Source organism: Artemia franciscana, chromosome 15 (assembly GCF_032884065.1).
Source record: "Artemia franciscana chromosome 15, ASM3288406v1, whole genome shotgun sequence".
NCBI classification, from domain to species: domain Eukaryota; kingdom Metazoa; phylum Arthropoda; class Branchiopoda; order Anostraca; family Artemiidae; genus Artemia; species Artemia franciscana.
Window position 1 is genome coordinate 21,012,603 of NC_088877.1, and position 15,702 is coordinate 21,028,304.

The window sequence follows — 15,702 nt, forward strand, 5'->3', positions numbered from 1 at the left end:
CTTCGCAGAAATAGGAACCAAGTAGTTTGAAGATAGAGAAAACGAGCCGAAAGTTTTAAAAACTTTTGTGTTTATTAGCTAATACGATTTACTTATGGAGGAGGAAGCATTCCTGGCCTCCGAGGGCAAGATGAAGCCTAATTTGCTTCAAATCAGAGAAGCAAAGCCTTCCTTCAGAGAAATAGGACCCGAGTAATTTGATGATAGAGAAAAGACCACAGTTTTCACGATGTTCTTCAGAAACATTTTTACACTCTCCTATTTTGTTTGCCTGGTCACCCAGAAGTAAACTCCTGCAAACACGAAGCATGGTTTGCAAGAACAAAAATTGTCTGGGGTGGAAAATAATTTGGGAATCGCTCGCCCACAGTCTTAAAAATAATAATAATAATAATAAATAAATAAAAAAGAGTAAAACACTGGATAATCCAGGACAGGCTTTTAATTAAAATGAGTATCACCTCAGTATGACAGATATTTGTCGATATAGAACAAGTAGCATATAAAGTTTAAATTTCTTTGAAACGTCCTAACCGATAAGCCGCTAAGCAAGACGCTAAAACCCATAACTAGGAACGTAATCAGAATGCAACTTCTTTCTTGAAACAACGTTTGTAGAACATCTTTGCATTAGGGCACATTGCTACATTTCCAATATTTCTATAGCTGTCTTTATTGTAATTCTGCTGAGTGAAGCGAAATCGAACATAATTAAGAACTGAGGGAACCTTAGCCCCACTGATTAGTAGGAGTAATTTGAAAAAGCTTTGTCTTAATTTTCTTTGCTATTGAGAACCTACTTTTGACTTGATTGACCGCTTTCTTGAAAGAGAAGGAGAGAGAAAGAGAAAGAGAGAGATAGAGAGAGAGAGAGAGAGAGAGAGAGAGAGAGAAAGAGAGAGAAAGAGACCCGAATTTCCTCCATCCCCTTTTCTATTTCCACTTCCTTCTCTTCTATTCAGTTTTGCAATTTACACTTTCCGAACCAAACTTATTCGATATTTTTTTTTTTATCGTAACTCAACAATTGAAGGTTATCTGATATGAAGAAAGAACAAGTCAAACTAGTCTAATGTAAAATCAGATTCAAATAATTGAATGAAAAGTACAGGATGGTATAGAAAGAGAGAAAGAAAAAATAAGAGCAATTAATGCGTCATATTAGTTAAGAATAAGTAATTTGTTAATAGTTTTCCACATTCCTTTGGTAATTTTTCTCAGTGGCACCAACTGGGGGTAGTGATCCTCAATCTTGAATGTTAGCGAGTTTCGTTATAGTTTTTTACATTTTTAATGTAATTCGCCAAATTGTTGTGCTATTTGTACCTCCAGAAAAATAAGATCCAACGTACGATACTGTCATTTTTTTTCGCTAACCCAAAATCTGACCGGGAGTAAATTCTGGTTTATTATTTTGTCATAATCTATTCTCTAACTGGATGATTTTTAGTTTAAATTAAGAGCCCTAATGTATCTTTAAACAATACAAAAGAAAAGCAACGATATATGCAAGAGAAAACCTATCTTAATTAAGCATAAATTAACACGTTCTGGAATTTTTTTTTAATATTTACTTCTTTGTCTGATGATTGAAAACAAATAAAAGTTATGAATGAAAACTCACAGCTAAAAGAAAATCTCCCGTTTTCAGGCCGGCTTTGTCTGCCACACTTCCTGGATCAACGGACTCCAGATACTGTAAGGCCGGGAATCGTCCGTCTAATAGTGGTGATGCTCCTCGGAGGGGAGTTGATGATTTTGCTCCTCTCAAAACAAATCCAAAGCCCCGCTGACCTTTGTGCAGAATCACAGTCCTTGGTTCACTAAACCTGGAAGTAATACACCAGTCTGTAAAAAATGATCTGACCACGTTCCTCGTGGTTCTGGTTCCATGATTCCCAACCAAACTCCAGCTGCTAGATGGCTATATTTTTTATTCAGACAACTTTTGTGAAAAAAAAAGAAAAAAATGCCCAAGTCCTATTAAAAAACAAAACAAAAACAAAAAAAAAGCAACACAAACACACATCATGCACAGCACTGGGAGGGAGGCAAGAGGTTAAAGCCCCTCTTGGAGGATTTTCAAGTTTCCTAAATACAGCAAGAAAAATTGACATTTTATCAATTGTAATATTCTGCTTTTATTTTTGACGACAAAAAGAGAGAAGAAAAAAAATGAAAATATGCTGCTCTTAAATACGTGTTGGTGCAAGCTTTGTAAGCTATTTTAATTTTTATCTCAAAAAATTCGATTAAATGTAAGCAATAAGTAAACAAATACCGTGAAAGACTCCACCCTCCTTAAAAAAAAGCCTTAAACATTTAAGGAAAAGACCTTAACTATATGTAGGATTGTTGTTTTATTGAGAGACTGTGAAGCATTAAATATCCATCCTGGTTAAGTGGTCGCGCGCTGGTTTGAGAATTCTTTGTCCAGGGGCACGGGTTCGATCCCTGTCGTAGCCAGTTATTTAATTTGGGACGGGGATCAGTGGCGTGACTCTGTAAGCTCAGCCAGAGTCGACCCAGCTCTCCAGGGTACCTGCAGAAACCTGGGGAAGGTAAGCAGGAAGGGTGTGCGAATGCACAGGTGGCTGCCCCCCCCCATTGCACTTCCTGGCTGAAGAGCCGCGAAACGGAGATCAACACCGCCGGTTTGGACCTTGAGGGTCAAGTACCGTCATACTTACTTACTTTATTTAAGCTGTAAGTGTGCACTGTGTCACATGTTCATTCCAACGTTTGTTGATCTTCAAAAAGAAACAAAATACGAATGATATCCATTTAACGATTTAAGTTATAGCATTAATTCTGATTGCAAATGATCCGCCATAATTTGTAACAGTAAATTGTAAATTAGAATGTGAAGGATAAAAATGATCTAATCACAAAAGCTTTTTCAATTTATATGTGAGAAAATAAATGGTGTCACCACTTGCTTAGCTACAAAAAACGAATGATGACGCCTTTGATGTTATGTAGGAAGAATAACAAGTAATAAACACCTGGTAAATAAATAGCTTTCCATGGTTAATGACTCAAGCAAGCAATATAGTCATCTATTGACATTCAAAATTTTGAATGAATAGTACAAACATGGGAACCTCATTTACTCCTTTACTGTTGGTGTTTATAATTTAGTTGCTTCATTTATTATCCTTTCTTTTACAGCTCCAGCGGTTTTCACAAGTTCTCCTTTTTTTATTTCCCCGCACTTAATCAAGTAGCTCACAACCTGGATTATCCTGGAATAATAGGATAGTGCTGGATCGAAATTCTAATCTTGTGAAAAAAAAAACTTTGCACTATCAACACAGCGGAGATTCTCAGCTTTTCACTGAGCACAAACTCCAACATCGACCGGTCTGAAGAGAAAAAAAATCAATGAAAAATACATAATTTTCGATTAAACGGCACACATAACAATTATTTCCAAAAAAATCGAACAAGAAGATCCTGGTTATACCACTGAATTTAACGTTTTAATAAGACATTTTAGAACCTGAACGAAAATGATAATAATTCCCAAATTACAGTGTCTACCTCATTTTTACATTTGAGACATAGACACATTCTATGAAACCAGCTGTAGCTCAGATTTCGGTTGTATTTGCCTAACACAAAATTTCACCATTAAGTAAAAACCCAGAACTCTGGAGGGGGTTCAGGCAGTAATAGAGCCTAATTTGACAGTATATTTTTCTGTATGTTTCATGCATGTATCGCAACAGCTTTCTGTGTTAGCAAAAGTAACAGTTTCGCATTCTTACCGGAAGTTCAAGTAATATTAAATTTTAATGTTTATTTACCTCGCACCAAGATTGGCGAGGTATTCAAAAAGCTGAAATCAGGAGTAAAAAAAAACAATGCAAAAAAAGGAACCTAATCTGAAAACAATATCAGTTGCAACCCTTAGCTAAATGGCGATTATACTAGACCTATTTTATATTTTGACTCGAATTTTAGCGAAAATGGAGGAGAAAAAACGAATAAATATACATAAGTGTGCGAAGGCAATAAGCGCACCAATGACTAAGGATTTTTTTTTCAAGCTGTTAAATTTCATAGTAAATTAACGGCAATATAAAAACCCACAGCTGCATTTCTTTAATATTTATGCAAGTCAAAGCTGAAACAATGCCTTTCGTCATATTGAAATGAGTAAGGTTATTCACTTTTAAATCTCATTTTTAGATATTTCTCGAATCCCAAAGTTTTGTCACCGTTAAGAATTTTCGCATCTAATTAACTCAGAATCGTGGCTAATGTGCCAAAGCACGAATGCAGTAATAATGTATACTTTAAAAATTTCAATAATGCTAAAAAAAAAGTACAACGGCAGACGATCCCTAAATATTTAAAAATCACGCTACCACTAAAAATTACTGTCAGCATAGAAGTCCAGAGAACAGACAAAAATAAATAAATTATTTTCAAGAGAGAAGGGACGGCAAGCCCCACAAGAAGTCAAAACAATGCAAATTATTTGAACAATAGAGGGCAATGTAAACCACATGAGACCCAAGGGTCTCCGAAAACTTCACGTACTCAATTCATTTGAATCAGGCTGACCCCTCCTCCAAAAAACACCATCTCCAGTAAATCTTTAGAATCCATTTTTCTTTCTCAGGCATAGAAGTATTGCTGTTTGTATCACAATAGTTTATTTGGCATTATTTCAAAAAAGAAAGCAACTACAGGTTTAAACATCAAAATAGGCAGGCTATGCTTCACCAAAAAATATTCTTAGTCTTGAGCGAAAAAAACTTGACTTAGAAAAAACTAAGCGAGAGTTAATGCAAAATATAACTAAGAACGTTAATGAAAGGTTGTCAGATGATGATTCGTTTCGGAATTCATCTCATGACGTTATTTGTCAAATGTATGACGCGATTTCGCTTGATTAGTCTTTTTTTAATTTTTTTGCTTATTTATTACGGACAACTAGCATCTGGGAAACGGTCTATGTTCGAACTATTTTCCCTTAGTGTACGGTACGGTTCATTTTTGGATATAGAAGTGTGACTGGCTTCTTCTGATGATTAGATCCTCTTTGCACAAGCAGGTTAATATTATTTTTTAAAGTGGACACTTCTTCACCAATATCTGAGCGGTAAGCTATCAAAAGTTTCATTGGTTCAAGCAGTCTCCAAAGAAGTTGGTATCTTACTTTTGTCAAGTTAAAATCTTTTTACTTATCGTCTAATTTCAATTCTAGCATGGGCCAAATCTGATAGATTACCAGTTGAAATTATTTATACTCTATTTATAATTTATACTTTATACTCTACATCACATAGGTCATTTTTCTTGGAAAAACCGTAACTATTTTTTTCGATTGTTTTGTAGGTAGGAAAAACGAAAAAAAGAGAAGAAAAAGAACACCTACAAAATCGTAACAAACCGGACTTTTCCTCAAGAAAACCAGTCATTTTAGTAGGAAAATAAGAAAAAAAACTGTATGTTAACAAGATTCAAGCATGTTATAAAGATTCAAGCCTTGTTTTCCTTGATTTTTCGACTCATCAATCCCCCCCCCAAAAAAAAATCACCCTAATTTTCCCATAACAGAAATTACCCACGATAAGTTTTTTTTTTAATACTTTATCCCCTCTCCCCTCTCTGGAAATAAATATGAACATACATTTCCGGACCAATGCTTCAAAAATTTCAAGTTGAAAGAAAATAAGTTTTGTTGAATGCAATTTTGATGCTTATTAAAGCACAAAGAACAGTGAAAATAGCTCAATTTTAGGTATATTTGTATTTAAAAACCGGGATTTTCTACGTTTTTTCTTTTGGTTGTTACAAACGTATGAACTTAGGAAGCCATGTGCAAAGTTTCCCCATTATTGCCACGCTGAGCAGTAAAATTAATTCAGTAATTTGAAAACACTTTTCCTGTTTACTCAATACAGGCTCGGCTAATACCAAATGGAGTGGTTCAACTAAAAAACAACTAGGTGACCTTTCAATAGACAATAAGTGGTTATATGACATTTGAATGCATTAAGTCTATCTGTTTTTGTTTTTTCCTTTGGTGTCTGAAGCAAAATATGAATTTAATATTTGTGTTTTACGCGATAAAAATTCAGTAATAAAAGTAATGTTTTCGGAATCCGAAGAAAATAAGGATTCTATTGATGTGTGAATATAATAAAAACGCTTAAGAGATAAATATAACAAAATAGGATAATTGGTCTTTCTAAAAAATGCTATTGTAGTTATATTTTAATACAAGCTTTAATTTTTAAGCTATTCGATTGTATATACATTAAGCCTTTTCAGTATGAAGTAGAACTTAATGATTATTTTAGAAATATAAGTTTTTTTTTTGATAAAGATTCTCTAAAATTGAAAGAAAAGTGTTCTGACGTAAATACTATACATCTTACATGTCTTTCGGTATTGAAAGTTTCTTCAACTTGCAATGATCTATATTTAAAAATATTTTCCATTTGCAATTTCTACATAGGCAATAACAGCCATTAGTAGAGCTAAAGCACTCGAAAAAAAATGCAAAATTTTTTGCATTTTGGGAACCAAATTTTAGGAACCAGGCGACAAAATAAGCAGCCTGACAAATTGGAATTATTACTTTTGCCCAAATTTATCACTTTGACCGGACTAGTTAGGATCTCGGTTTGGCCTTCGGACAACCTCGCTCTCGTTGAACTATATTTTTTTGCTGACATATAACATCAAATTTAAGGCTAAAGTAGAAAGAACAGCAAAATAAAAACATCTTTTGCCAGCCGGCTTCATCTTTGGTCTAATCATACGTCAAAAACGGAATTTTCTACGATTTTTAGTTTTTAACGAATATTTAGATAAAAAGCTATGCGCAGTTTTTATGAGCATGTGTTGCCATGCAAAACAACACAAAAATAAGCGGAAATGAATTCTGTAAATTTGACGATGCTTCTTGTTTGTAAAAAATTCAAACATAAACAATCCTTTGTAATTTATTCGTTCAAACCAATCTCGTGAACTGAGTGAATACCCTATAGGAAAGGTCTTTTCTTTCGATAAATGCTATTATAACAAATGTTTTATAACATTGAATATTCGTTAATAGATTTTCATCTTGGAACTTGTGCTTTTTATCTAGTTTAATACTTATAATTTACATAATTAATATTAAGTAATAAAAGTGAAATATTCAAAATTAGAAAAAAATAAGGATTCTAGTGGTAAGTGAATAGAGTTCGAAGCACTAAATTAATAAATATAACAAAATAGGATAATTGATCTTTTTACGACGTTCTTATAGGTAAGTCAATCAACTGATAATTTGAAGTATTTCATCTTGTCTGATGCCAATAATAAATATATTAATGCATAGATTAAATTTTTAACTTTTCATTGGTACATACATTTCTTTTTAATTCCATTTGATAGCAAGACGTTAAGGTTATATTCTTACATAATATTACTCATTTAATTACTGTTTTTTTTACCCAGTTTATAGCAAATAAATCGTAGTGTCCGTCATTTGCTACAGTAATAGGGAAAGTTGCACTTTCTAGAACTCCATGATGATATTTGTTTGGCTCATTTTCTGCGGACTTTTCACACACGCTCCTTTTTTCAAACTTAGCACCCACTAAGCGCTAAAACTGCACAACGACAAATTGAGGTCTTTTTCAATAAAAATTGAATTCCGGGTTTTCCTAACCTTTTAAGACATATATGGTTGTGCAAGTTTCTACTGAATCAATTTAAAAATATCAGGTTTCATTCTTACTGTCCTGGGTACTATAAAATTAATTTCAGAAAAATATTAACATTTTAAGGATCTTAATTAGAATAAACCTACTCTATCTTTAATGAGTATGACTTACCCTTTTATACATCTTCTTTTATTAATAGCATATTCGCACAGATTAAATACGAGGCTATTAAAGGGTATTGAAGATCCCAACCCACTAGTTGCAGACACGACCTTCTGAATTCCGTAGTAATATTGATTCTATAGTACAATCTCTTATTCAATAGAAAATTAGCAATTCCTAATACCTCTTTTATGACAAATTGCCAATAACTGAATAATTTTTGAGACCTTTACGACCCACGGTAGAATTCACAAGTTCAAAAAAGAGAAGCATATAAATTTGGGTCTTCTTAAGGGAATTCTTAGATTCTTTAATAGTTTTTAAGGTCTGGAATAATGCTAACTAAAGTTTTTATATCACAAATTATTATAAGAAAAAACAAGTAAACAGTTTTCAAAACTCTTAAATTTGGACCCTGGTTTTTGAGACTAATTGCAGTCGTCGAATTCACGTAATTGCATTCAAACCGGTATACTGAACCACAAATTAGAGAAGCATCCTTATCATCAATCAACTAAAAAGAAATAGAAGTTTGGAAACAAACTATTCCCAAAAATATGGATATTTTTCAAAATATTTTTGAGTAATTGAATTTTATGCTGATCAAGGAAAAATTAGAGGTTAAAATTACATGTCAGAATCATTAGCAGAGAGAAATTTTGATGTTTTTGAAGAATGGGGGAACCACAACCTGGCTTAACATTTTGTTACCAAATTCAGAATATCCAAGTGCCTATGAAAGGAGGTTGCTCCCCTGTATGTACAAAAATGCAGAACTTCCAGTTTTTTTCAAGATGGATATTCCTGAATGCGTTTTTTGCTCTTAATTCAGAGGTGATCGTATACAACAAATGGTTATAGACTATCAGGAGAGGGTTCATTCGAACAGAATTTTTCAGTTATAACACGCTTTTTAAGCGTCATTTCATGGGTTCTGAAACCTTAAAAGTGCATCCTTTAGCCCATTTTTTTTAGAGGAATTGTTCAGGTGGATCTAGAGATAGCGGTTCCTTATCTTCCTTCAACTGAAGAGGTATATTTATACTAAGTATTAAGAATGGTTTTTGGCAGGGTTGACCCCTTTTTGAAAAAGACTTCAAGCGTAAAATGTGGAATCATATTCACTTGCTTAACTTCACAGAGGGTGTTTAGGGCCGATCTAAAAGCAGTATTTGTCAATAGAACCCTTTTTATCTTGGAAAGTTAGAAAATTATTATCTGAGATTCGTGACCGTGAGATCATGTCGAACCAATTGTCGTAACCCATAAAGACATACTCAACCGGGATTTATTCTGCACTCCTATAAAATACGGTTTTCCAACCCCACAGAGGGACAGCTTTGGCCCCAATTAGACCAAAAAGTCAGATTAATAAGATTTGTAGGCTTAGAGAATAAGGAGTAGGCTCATTGAAAGAAACTTATAGTTTAATTTTAGCACAGTTTATAGTGGCAAAATAATGCCACCTGTTTCAATCGTTTTCTTCTCTTTTATTTTGGTTCCCTTTTTGGCGGCATTCAGTAGTAGATTTTATATAGAGTATATTACTGTGTAGTTTATAATTTCATTTAAAAAAAAATTAAAGAACATAAAACGGACGGAAATAAAAATGCAAGCTTTGTCACATGAAAGTAGGAGCGTTACTAAACTTAAAAAGAACACAAATTAAACTAAATACAATATGCGCTGACTTCCCTCCGCTGTCAACTCCCCGTACTTAACGATGAACTTTCACTTACGCCTTTTGAGCTAAGTAATTTAAATTGTTAAGTAGATAAACCCGAATGAGCATATTCATTATAAAAATTCTGTGAAAAAATCTTAGAGTTTAGCATATACAACATGAGATAATTTATCTTCTTTTCACGTTTTAATGTATAAGCTATGGTAGAAAACCAATGGACTGAAAAGGCTGATGAAATAAAATCAGTAAATTAGCTTCATTTATAAATCACACATAAGTATAGTTTTTATTTCACAGTTTCATTACTACTTGTCATAACCAAATTAAAGAATACCACTGCTTACAGTGTAGAAATGATTGTTTTTTATGGTTGAATTACACGTGATAGGGTACGAAACGGAATAGCATGAAATGTCTCCGTAATTTAAAACACAAGCACCCTAACTTAATTTCTTATATATAAGCGTGAAAGCTCTTTTACAGAACCTGAAAGAAAGATGATTCTTACATTCTCTTGACACGTTGAATACTTCCAAACTGGTTAATCAATAAGTCCCTCCGGTCATTATTAGATAAACTGGGGGAAGGGGAGCAACGTCGGAGAGAGGATGGAGAACCAATTGTGGGATAATGTTGTCCTGCATGTGGATTGCGTAATCGTACTTCTTGAACGTGGGATTGAGGGAATATTCCTAAAACTCCTCTTAAACGACCTTCTAAATAGCCATGGTCTGTAGATCCAGTTACTGAAATAAAATTAATAATAATAATACATAAGAAAAATAAAGTAAATAACGATACGGGCACAATGTATTATTATATATTTTTTTTTTTTAGACCAGGGCTTTTCGTATCGAAGGAGTTGTCGCAAAAACTTCGAAAAGGGCTCATTTGCTTTGAAATTGGAAGTGCTTGTGCCCTCTTTAATAGTCGAATGTGACTGGAGGGCAAATAACACCTTTTCCATGCCCACCATTTCCCCAGACACATCCAATCAAAATTTTGCGATAGCCATTTTGTTCAACGTAGTTGAAAGGTCCGGAAATTACGTCTTTGAGGATGAACCCCCTTTCCCCAGAGCCATCAGGGCCAGTGTTCCCGTAATGAATTTGATAGGAATTTTAAGATACCTCTTTGTTGTCGTAAAAACTTCAAAAAGGCTCATTCAATTGGACATTGAAAGGGTTAGAGCCCTTTTTATTAGTCCAAAGTGATTGGAGGGCAACTAACCCCCCTCCCAAGCCCACCATTTCCAAAAACACATCCAATCAAAATTTAGAGATAGCCATTTTGTTCAACGTAGTTGAAAGGTCCGGAAATTATGTCTTTAAGAATGACACCCTCCCCCAGAGCCCTTAGGGCAAGGGCTGTGTTATGCCCTGGGGGCATATAAGGTTTATACAGAAAGGGTGATCGTAATAACTTTGAAAGGGGTTCATTGGATTGCTAGTCAGTAAGTGTTAGTGCGCTTTTTGAGATTCAGAGTGATCGGAGGGTGGATACCCCCACCCGCACCTCCTATTTTCCCGAAATGCATCTGATAGACATTTTCAGATGGCCAATTGTTGTTTTAGAAACTTCGAAAACAGCTCATTCGATTGGAAATTGAACGGGCTAGCGCCTTTTTAATAGTAAAAAGTAATTGGAGGGCAAAATAACCTCCCTTTCTCATCCACCGTTTCCCCAAACACATTCAATCAAAATTTTGAGATAGCCATTTTGTTCAACGTAATGGACCGTAAATTATGTCTTTGAGGATGATACCTCTCCCCAATCTTCAGAGCAAGGTACGTTATGCCCTGGGGTATATATATAAATATATATATATATATATATATATATATATATATATATATATATATATATATATATATATATATATATACATATATATATATATATATATATATATATATATATATATATATATATATATACATACACATATATATATATATATATATATATATATATATATATATATATATATATATATATATATAGAAAAGGTGATCGTATAAACTTCGGAGGAGGCTCGGTGGATTGGTACTCAGAAGTTCTATTGTCCTTTTTGAGATTCAGAGCGACCCGAGGGAGGATAACCCACACCCCTCCAAACCTCGTATTTCCCGTAATGCATCTGATAGAAATTTTGAGATGGCCATTTGTTGCCGTAGACACTTCGAAAAAGGCTCATTCGATTGGAAATTGAAATGGCTACTGCCCTTTTTATTAGTCAAAAGCGATTGGATGGCAACAATCATCCCCCACGCCCGTCAGTTCCCAAAACACATCTAATAGAAATTTTGAAATAGCCATTTCGTTCAGTGTGGCTGAAAGGTCTGGAAATTATGTGTTTGACAACCCCCATACCTTCTTAAGATCAGGACATAATTTGCACTTTACTGAATAAAAATGGCTATGGACTGTCAGTTTAGATATATATACTTATATATATTCCTTAAAGCTTTAATAATTTTAATTTATTAAAGTTAAAAAAAATAAAACATTCCAAATGTATTTTGTTTATTTAAATCATACAATAAATAACCGAATCAATGAAACGAGCAAAAATTAACATGAGTAGGGCTGACAACCCCCATGCCTTCTCAAGAAAGAACATAATTTTCATTTTACTGAAAACAAAATGTATTTGAAAAGTTTTCACTTGTATAAAATCTTTTTACTAGATATATGAAGGGGAAGTCCTCATCCTTGCACTCCGATTACAGCGCAAGTGCCTGGTACCCTTTTTAAAAGTAACAAGAGATTGGAGGGCAAGCAGCCCTTCTCTCAGGCCCATTTATTTCCCAAACGCATCTAGTCAAAATTTTGAGACATCCATTTTGTTCAGCATAATAGAACGGTCCAGCAACTATGTCTTTAGAGATATGAGGCAAGTCAACTCCCCACAATTATGCTATTGGTCCATTATGCTTTAAAACTAAATGTTTTAACCTCAGCAAAATATCGAGAGCGCCTGGGGGTATAAAGTTAAAACTTTTGGGGATACTACTATTACTACTTCTGCTCTTACAATTTAAATAAATAAAAAGAGTGCAAGTGTATCCAGGTTTCCAAAGATCATAGATAAAATCTTTTGGGAATGATATTGATTTTTATTTTTCAGGTCAACTTCAGAAGCTATAAAATTAAATTACAAAATACTGTTTGTATCAGGATTTAAACATGCTGAAAATGTTTCTCCAACGTACAAATAGCAACCCATACTATGGATTCTTATAGAAGAAAACTAAAAAGATATGCATTTTTTTTTCCACGAAAAAGATTATGTCAATAAAAAACGAACAGAAATGAAGTTAAAAAAAATTTTCCACAAGAAAAGTTTCAAAGAAAAGTAAAGAGCTCCATTAAGCCAAGGATGAGCAAAAATAAAGTCAAATAATCTTCCAAGTGTAAAACTACGACAAATCACTATCAATAAATAAATGAAACTTAAAACGAACAGAAATTATGATAAATATCTGAGACAAACTCAAAAGGAGCAAAAATTAACATGACCAGAGCTGATAAGCCCATGCCTTCTCAAGACCAGAACACAATTTGCGCTTTACTGAAAACAAAATACCTTTGAAATGTTTTCACCTTTCTTGCTTTCATAAATAAAAATTATGAAAACCTTAACGAAGAAAAGTCAGTATATGTCAATTTAACTGACAAACCACGGTAAATTTTTTTTTTATTTTATTTTTTTGTGCTGAATTCAATCTATTGTAGAGTTTTGCAAAGGTATTTATTGCAAATATGCGCATATAACTTTTTTACTTCTTAAAACAGAAATTCACTATTTCATTCCCTTATCGAAATAAACAAAACGCTTATGCAATGAAATCTTTTATCACGACGAGCTTAAAATGTATTCTCACAGTAACAGAACTATTCCGCCAAATTTCAAACTTCTAGCTAGAATAGCTCAGCTACAAATCTCTGGAAGGTTACATTAATAGACACTTACTTATTTGCAAGGATATACGCATAAAGAGTGCCAACAAAATCGCATGACTTTGCAAAACTTTTTGGGTTTATATATATATATATATATATATATATATATATATATATATATATATATATATATATATATATATACAAAAATTCCAGACCAGATTGATTGTTTTACAATTTAATATTCTTAAAGAATAAAAACTGATATAAGAAGGGTAACAAATAAGTCAAAGAGAGCTCAGGGAAGTATTCGCATATTATGGTGGTAAAGAGTAAGCCTATAAGAGAAAAATAAATCACTGCCTTTTCCCTTAGAATAAGAAGAATCAGAATATTTTTATACCTTCTATTATGTCTCCAGGCTGCAAATTTAAGTGGCCTTCGAGCTGGGTACCATAAGCTTCAGTACAAACTACAGTGACTCCCTCAGGATACAAACAGAGAGTAAGAGATGCATCCGTAGGAGTTATATCGTTGCTCCCAGCTGAGCCACTATGAGATGTGCCGACCCCAGAGCTGTCGCTTATTCTATCGCTTTGATCGGCTAAAGATTTGTCTGCAAATCAAGGATCAAATGAACATTTTACGAAGAATATTGTTAACGACCTCTTTAAGCAGCCAAAAGTTGCTTTATTATTTTGTATTAAACTTTCCGTCAATGTTAAATCCCGTCTTTTCGTCAATACTAATGAATGTGTCATCGAAAAATTTATATGATAAAACTCACCTTTATTTCAACGAGACTAAAATGGAATTTCTTATTTTCAATCGTAAACTTTGCTAGCAAAGTCTGGATAGCTTACGATATGCTTGTATCTTCGTAAGCTTCGTAGAGTGAAAAACTTCGGGCTATGCTGTTTTCGCTAATGGTTATACTACACATGTTAGCGCCCTTCCCATTTTTGGCTCTTTTACATTACAAGAATAAACGTATAGTGTGTTCTTACTTTTACCGATTTAGAAAATTTCTCTCCCTGGAAGCGCAACACAGTGATTGGCGAGCGATATAACACACCCAGGCTTTACAGCGTGGTATAGAAAATATTACAGAAGTCCCGAAGGTTTTAACGAGAAACGAACTAAAATCTTAGCGTCTATTTGTGTTGCGAGAGCAACACTTTGGTTTTGCCGTGTTTTTTTCATTTTTTTTTGTTCCTAGCCCCCCGATTTCAGCTTATTCCTAGAAAGTGGTAAGGGTCTAACCTCTGCGGTTTTTACGGAAAGTGTGAACGTTAAGCCGAATTGATGGATATGACTTTGCATTTTTGAAAGCTTCGTAGAACTCTTGCCTGGGGCCAAAAAAGATAGTTTTTGGTTGTCCTTGAGCCAGAGCCTATAGTGTGTGACGTATGTCGAGTGGTAAGACATGTAGGGGACTTATTTATTTTAAGATCCTTACATATTAACAACTTCAGCGTTTAATCGAAGCGAAGAAACAAAACCAAAATGTTGCTCTCGCAACACTTTGCTCGGCGAAGCCGAAGAAACGTTGCCACAACACCTCTCGTTGACCATGCAACGTAGATCTAGTTTTTGTTTTGTTTGTATATATCTCTGCTATCTGTTTCCTATTCTTTTTAAAAACTCACATTTTTAAATATTCATATCTAAACATTAAATGATTTGGTTCACAATGACAGATCTTGATCGTTTGAGTCTTAAATTTAAGTTAAACAGCTTATTTCATCTAAACAGCTTCAACGCATTCTAACAGAATTAGAGGAAACACCACAGAAAGACTAGAAAATGACAATCTGGGCTAATGATACATATAAGTAACAGTCTACACAGCCATTGGAACTGAGAAAGGATAACAAGGGCGTATACGGGATTTCTCTTCGGTCTGAGGCCTTACAAAAATTTGTTTTTACAAAATGCGTCAAAGATTTGTTTGAATGCATTTTTGTGACGTTTTTACGAGCCGGACAAACATTTCAGGGGGGGGGGGTCGACCCGGTAAACCCCACCCTCTGGTTATGGTCTTGAATAACGAATCAAAACTTGAATTTATTTAAAATAATTAAACTGTCCGTACGAACATTTTCAATACGAATTTCTTTCCTAAACTTCGAGGGAAAAGTACAAACCACAGCTATAACAAAACAAACATTCAAATAAAAGTTTTGTTTTTCCTAACGAATCAGCTAGCTTAAAAGTAAAACTTTTTAATCATCACTTCTAGAAAAATTTCAATGACAAAATTTTTTGAATGATTCG

The 15,702-nt window shown here is 33.8% G+C and overlaps 1 protein-coding gene across 2 annotated transcripts in view; it reads right to left on the reverse strand.

The window, feature by feature from the left end:
* LOC136036165 (SH3 and multiple ankyrin repeat domains protein 2-like) overlaps positions 1-15,702 on the reverse strand; it is a 148,998-nt gene that overhangs the window by 11,391 nt on the left and 121,905 nt on the right. For both annotated transcript variants that reach the window (XR_010619651.1, XM_065718229.1), the window contains exons 9-11: positions 13,829-14,041; positions 10,028-10,265; positions 1,625-1,829 (exon numbers count right to left, since the gene is read on the reverse strand). Coding sequence is in view for 1 of the 2 variants with exons in the window: in XM_065718229.1 (XP_065574301.1) it covers positions 1,625-1,829; positions 10,028-10,265; positions 13,829-14,041 (656 nt within the window). In the remaining variant the exon portion in view is untranslated. The remainder of the gene's footprint in view (positions 1-1,624; positions 1,830-10,027; positions 10,266-13,828; positions 14,042-15,702) is intronic.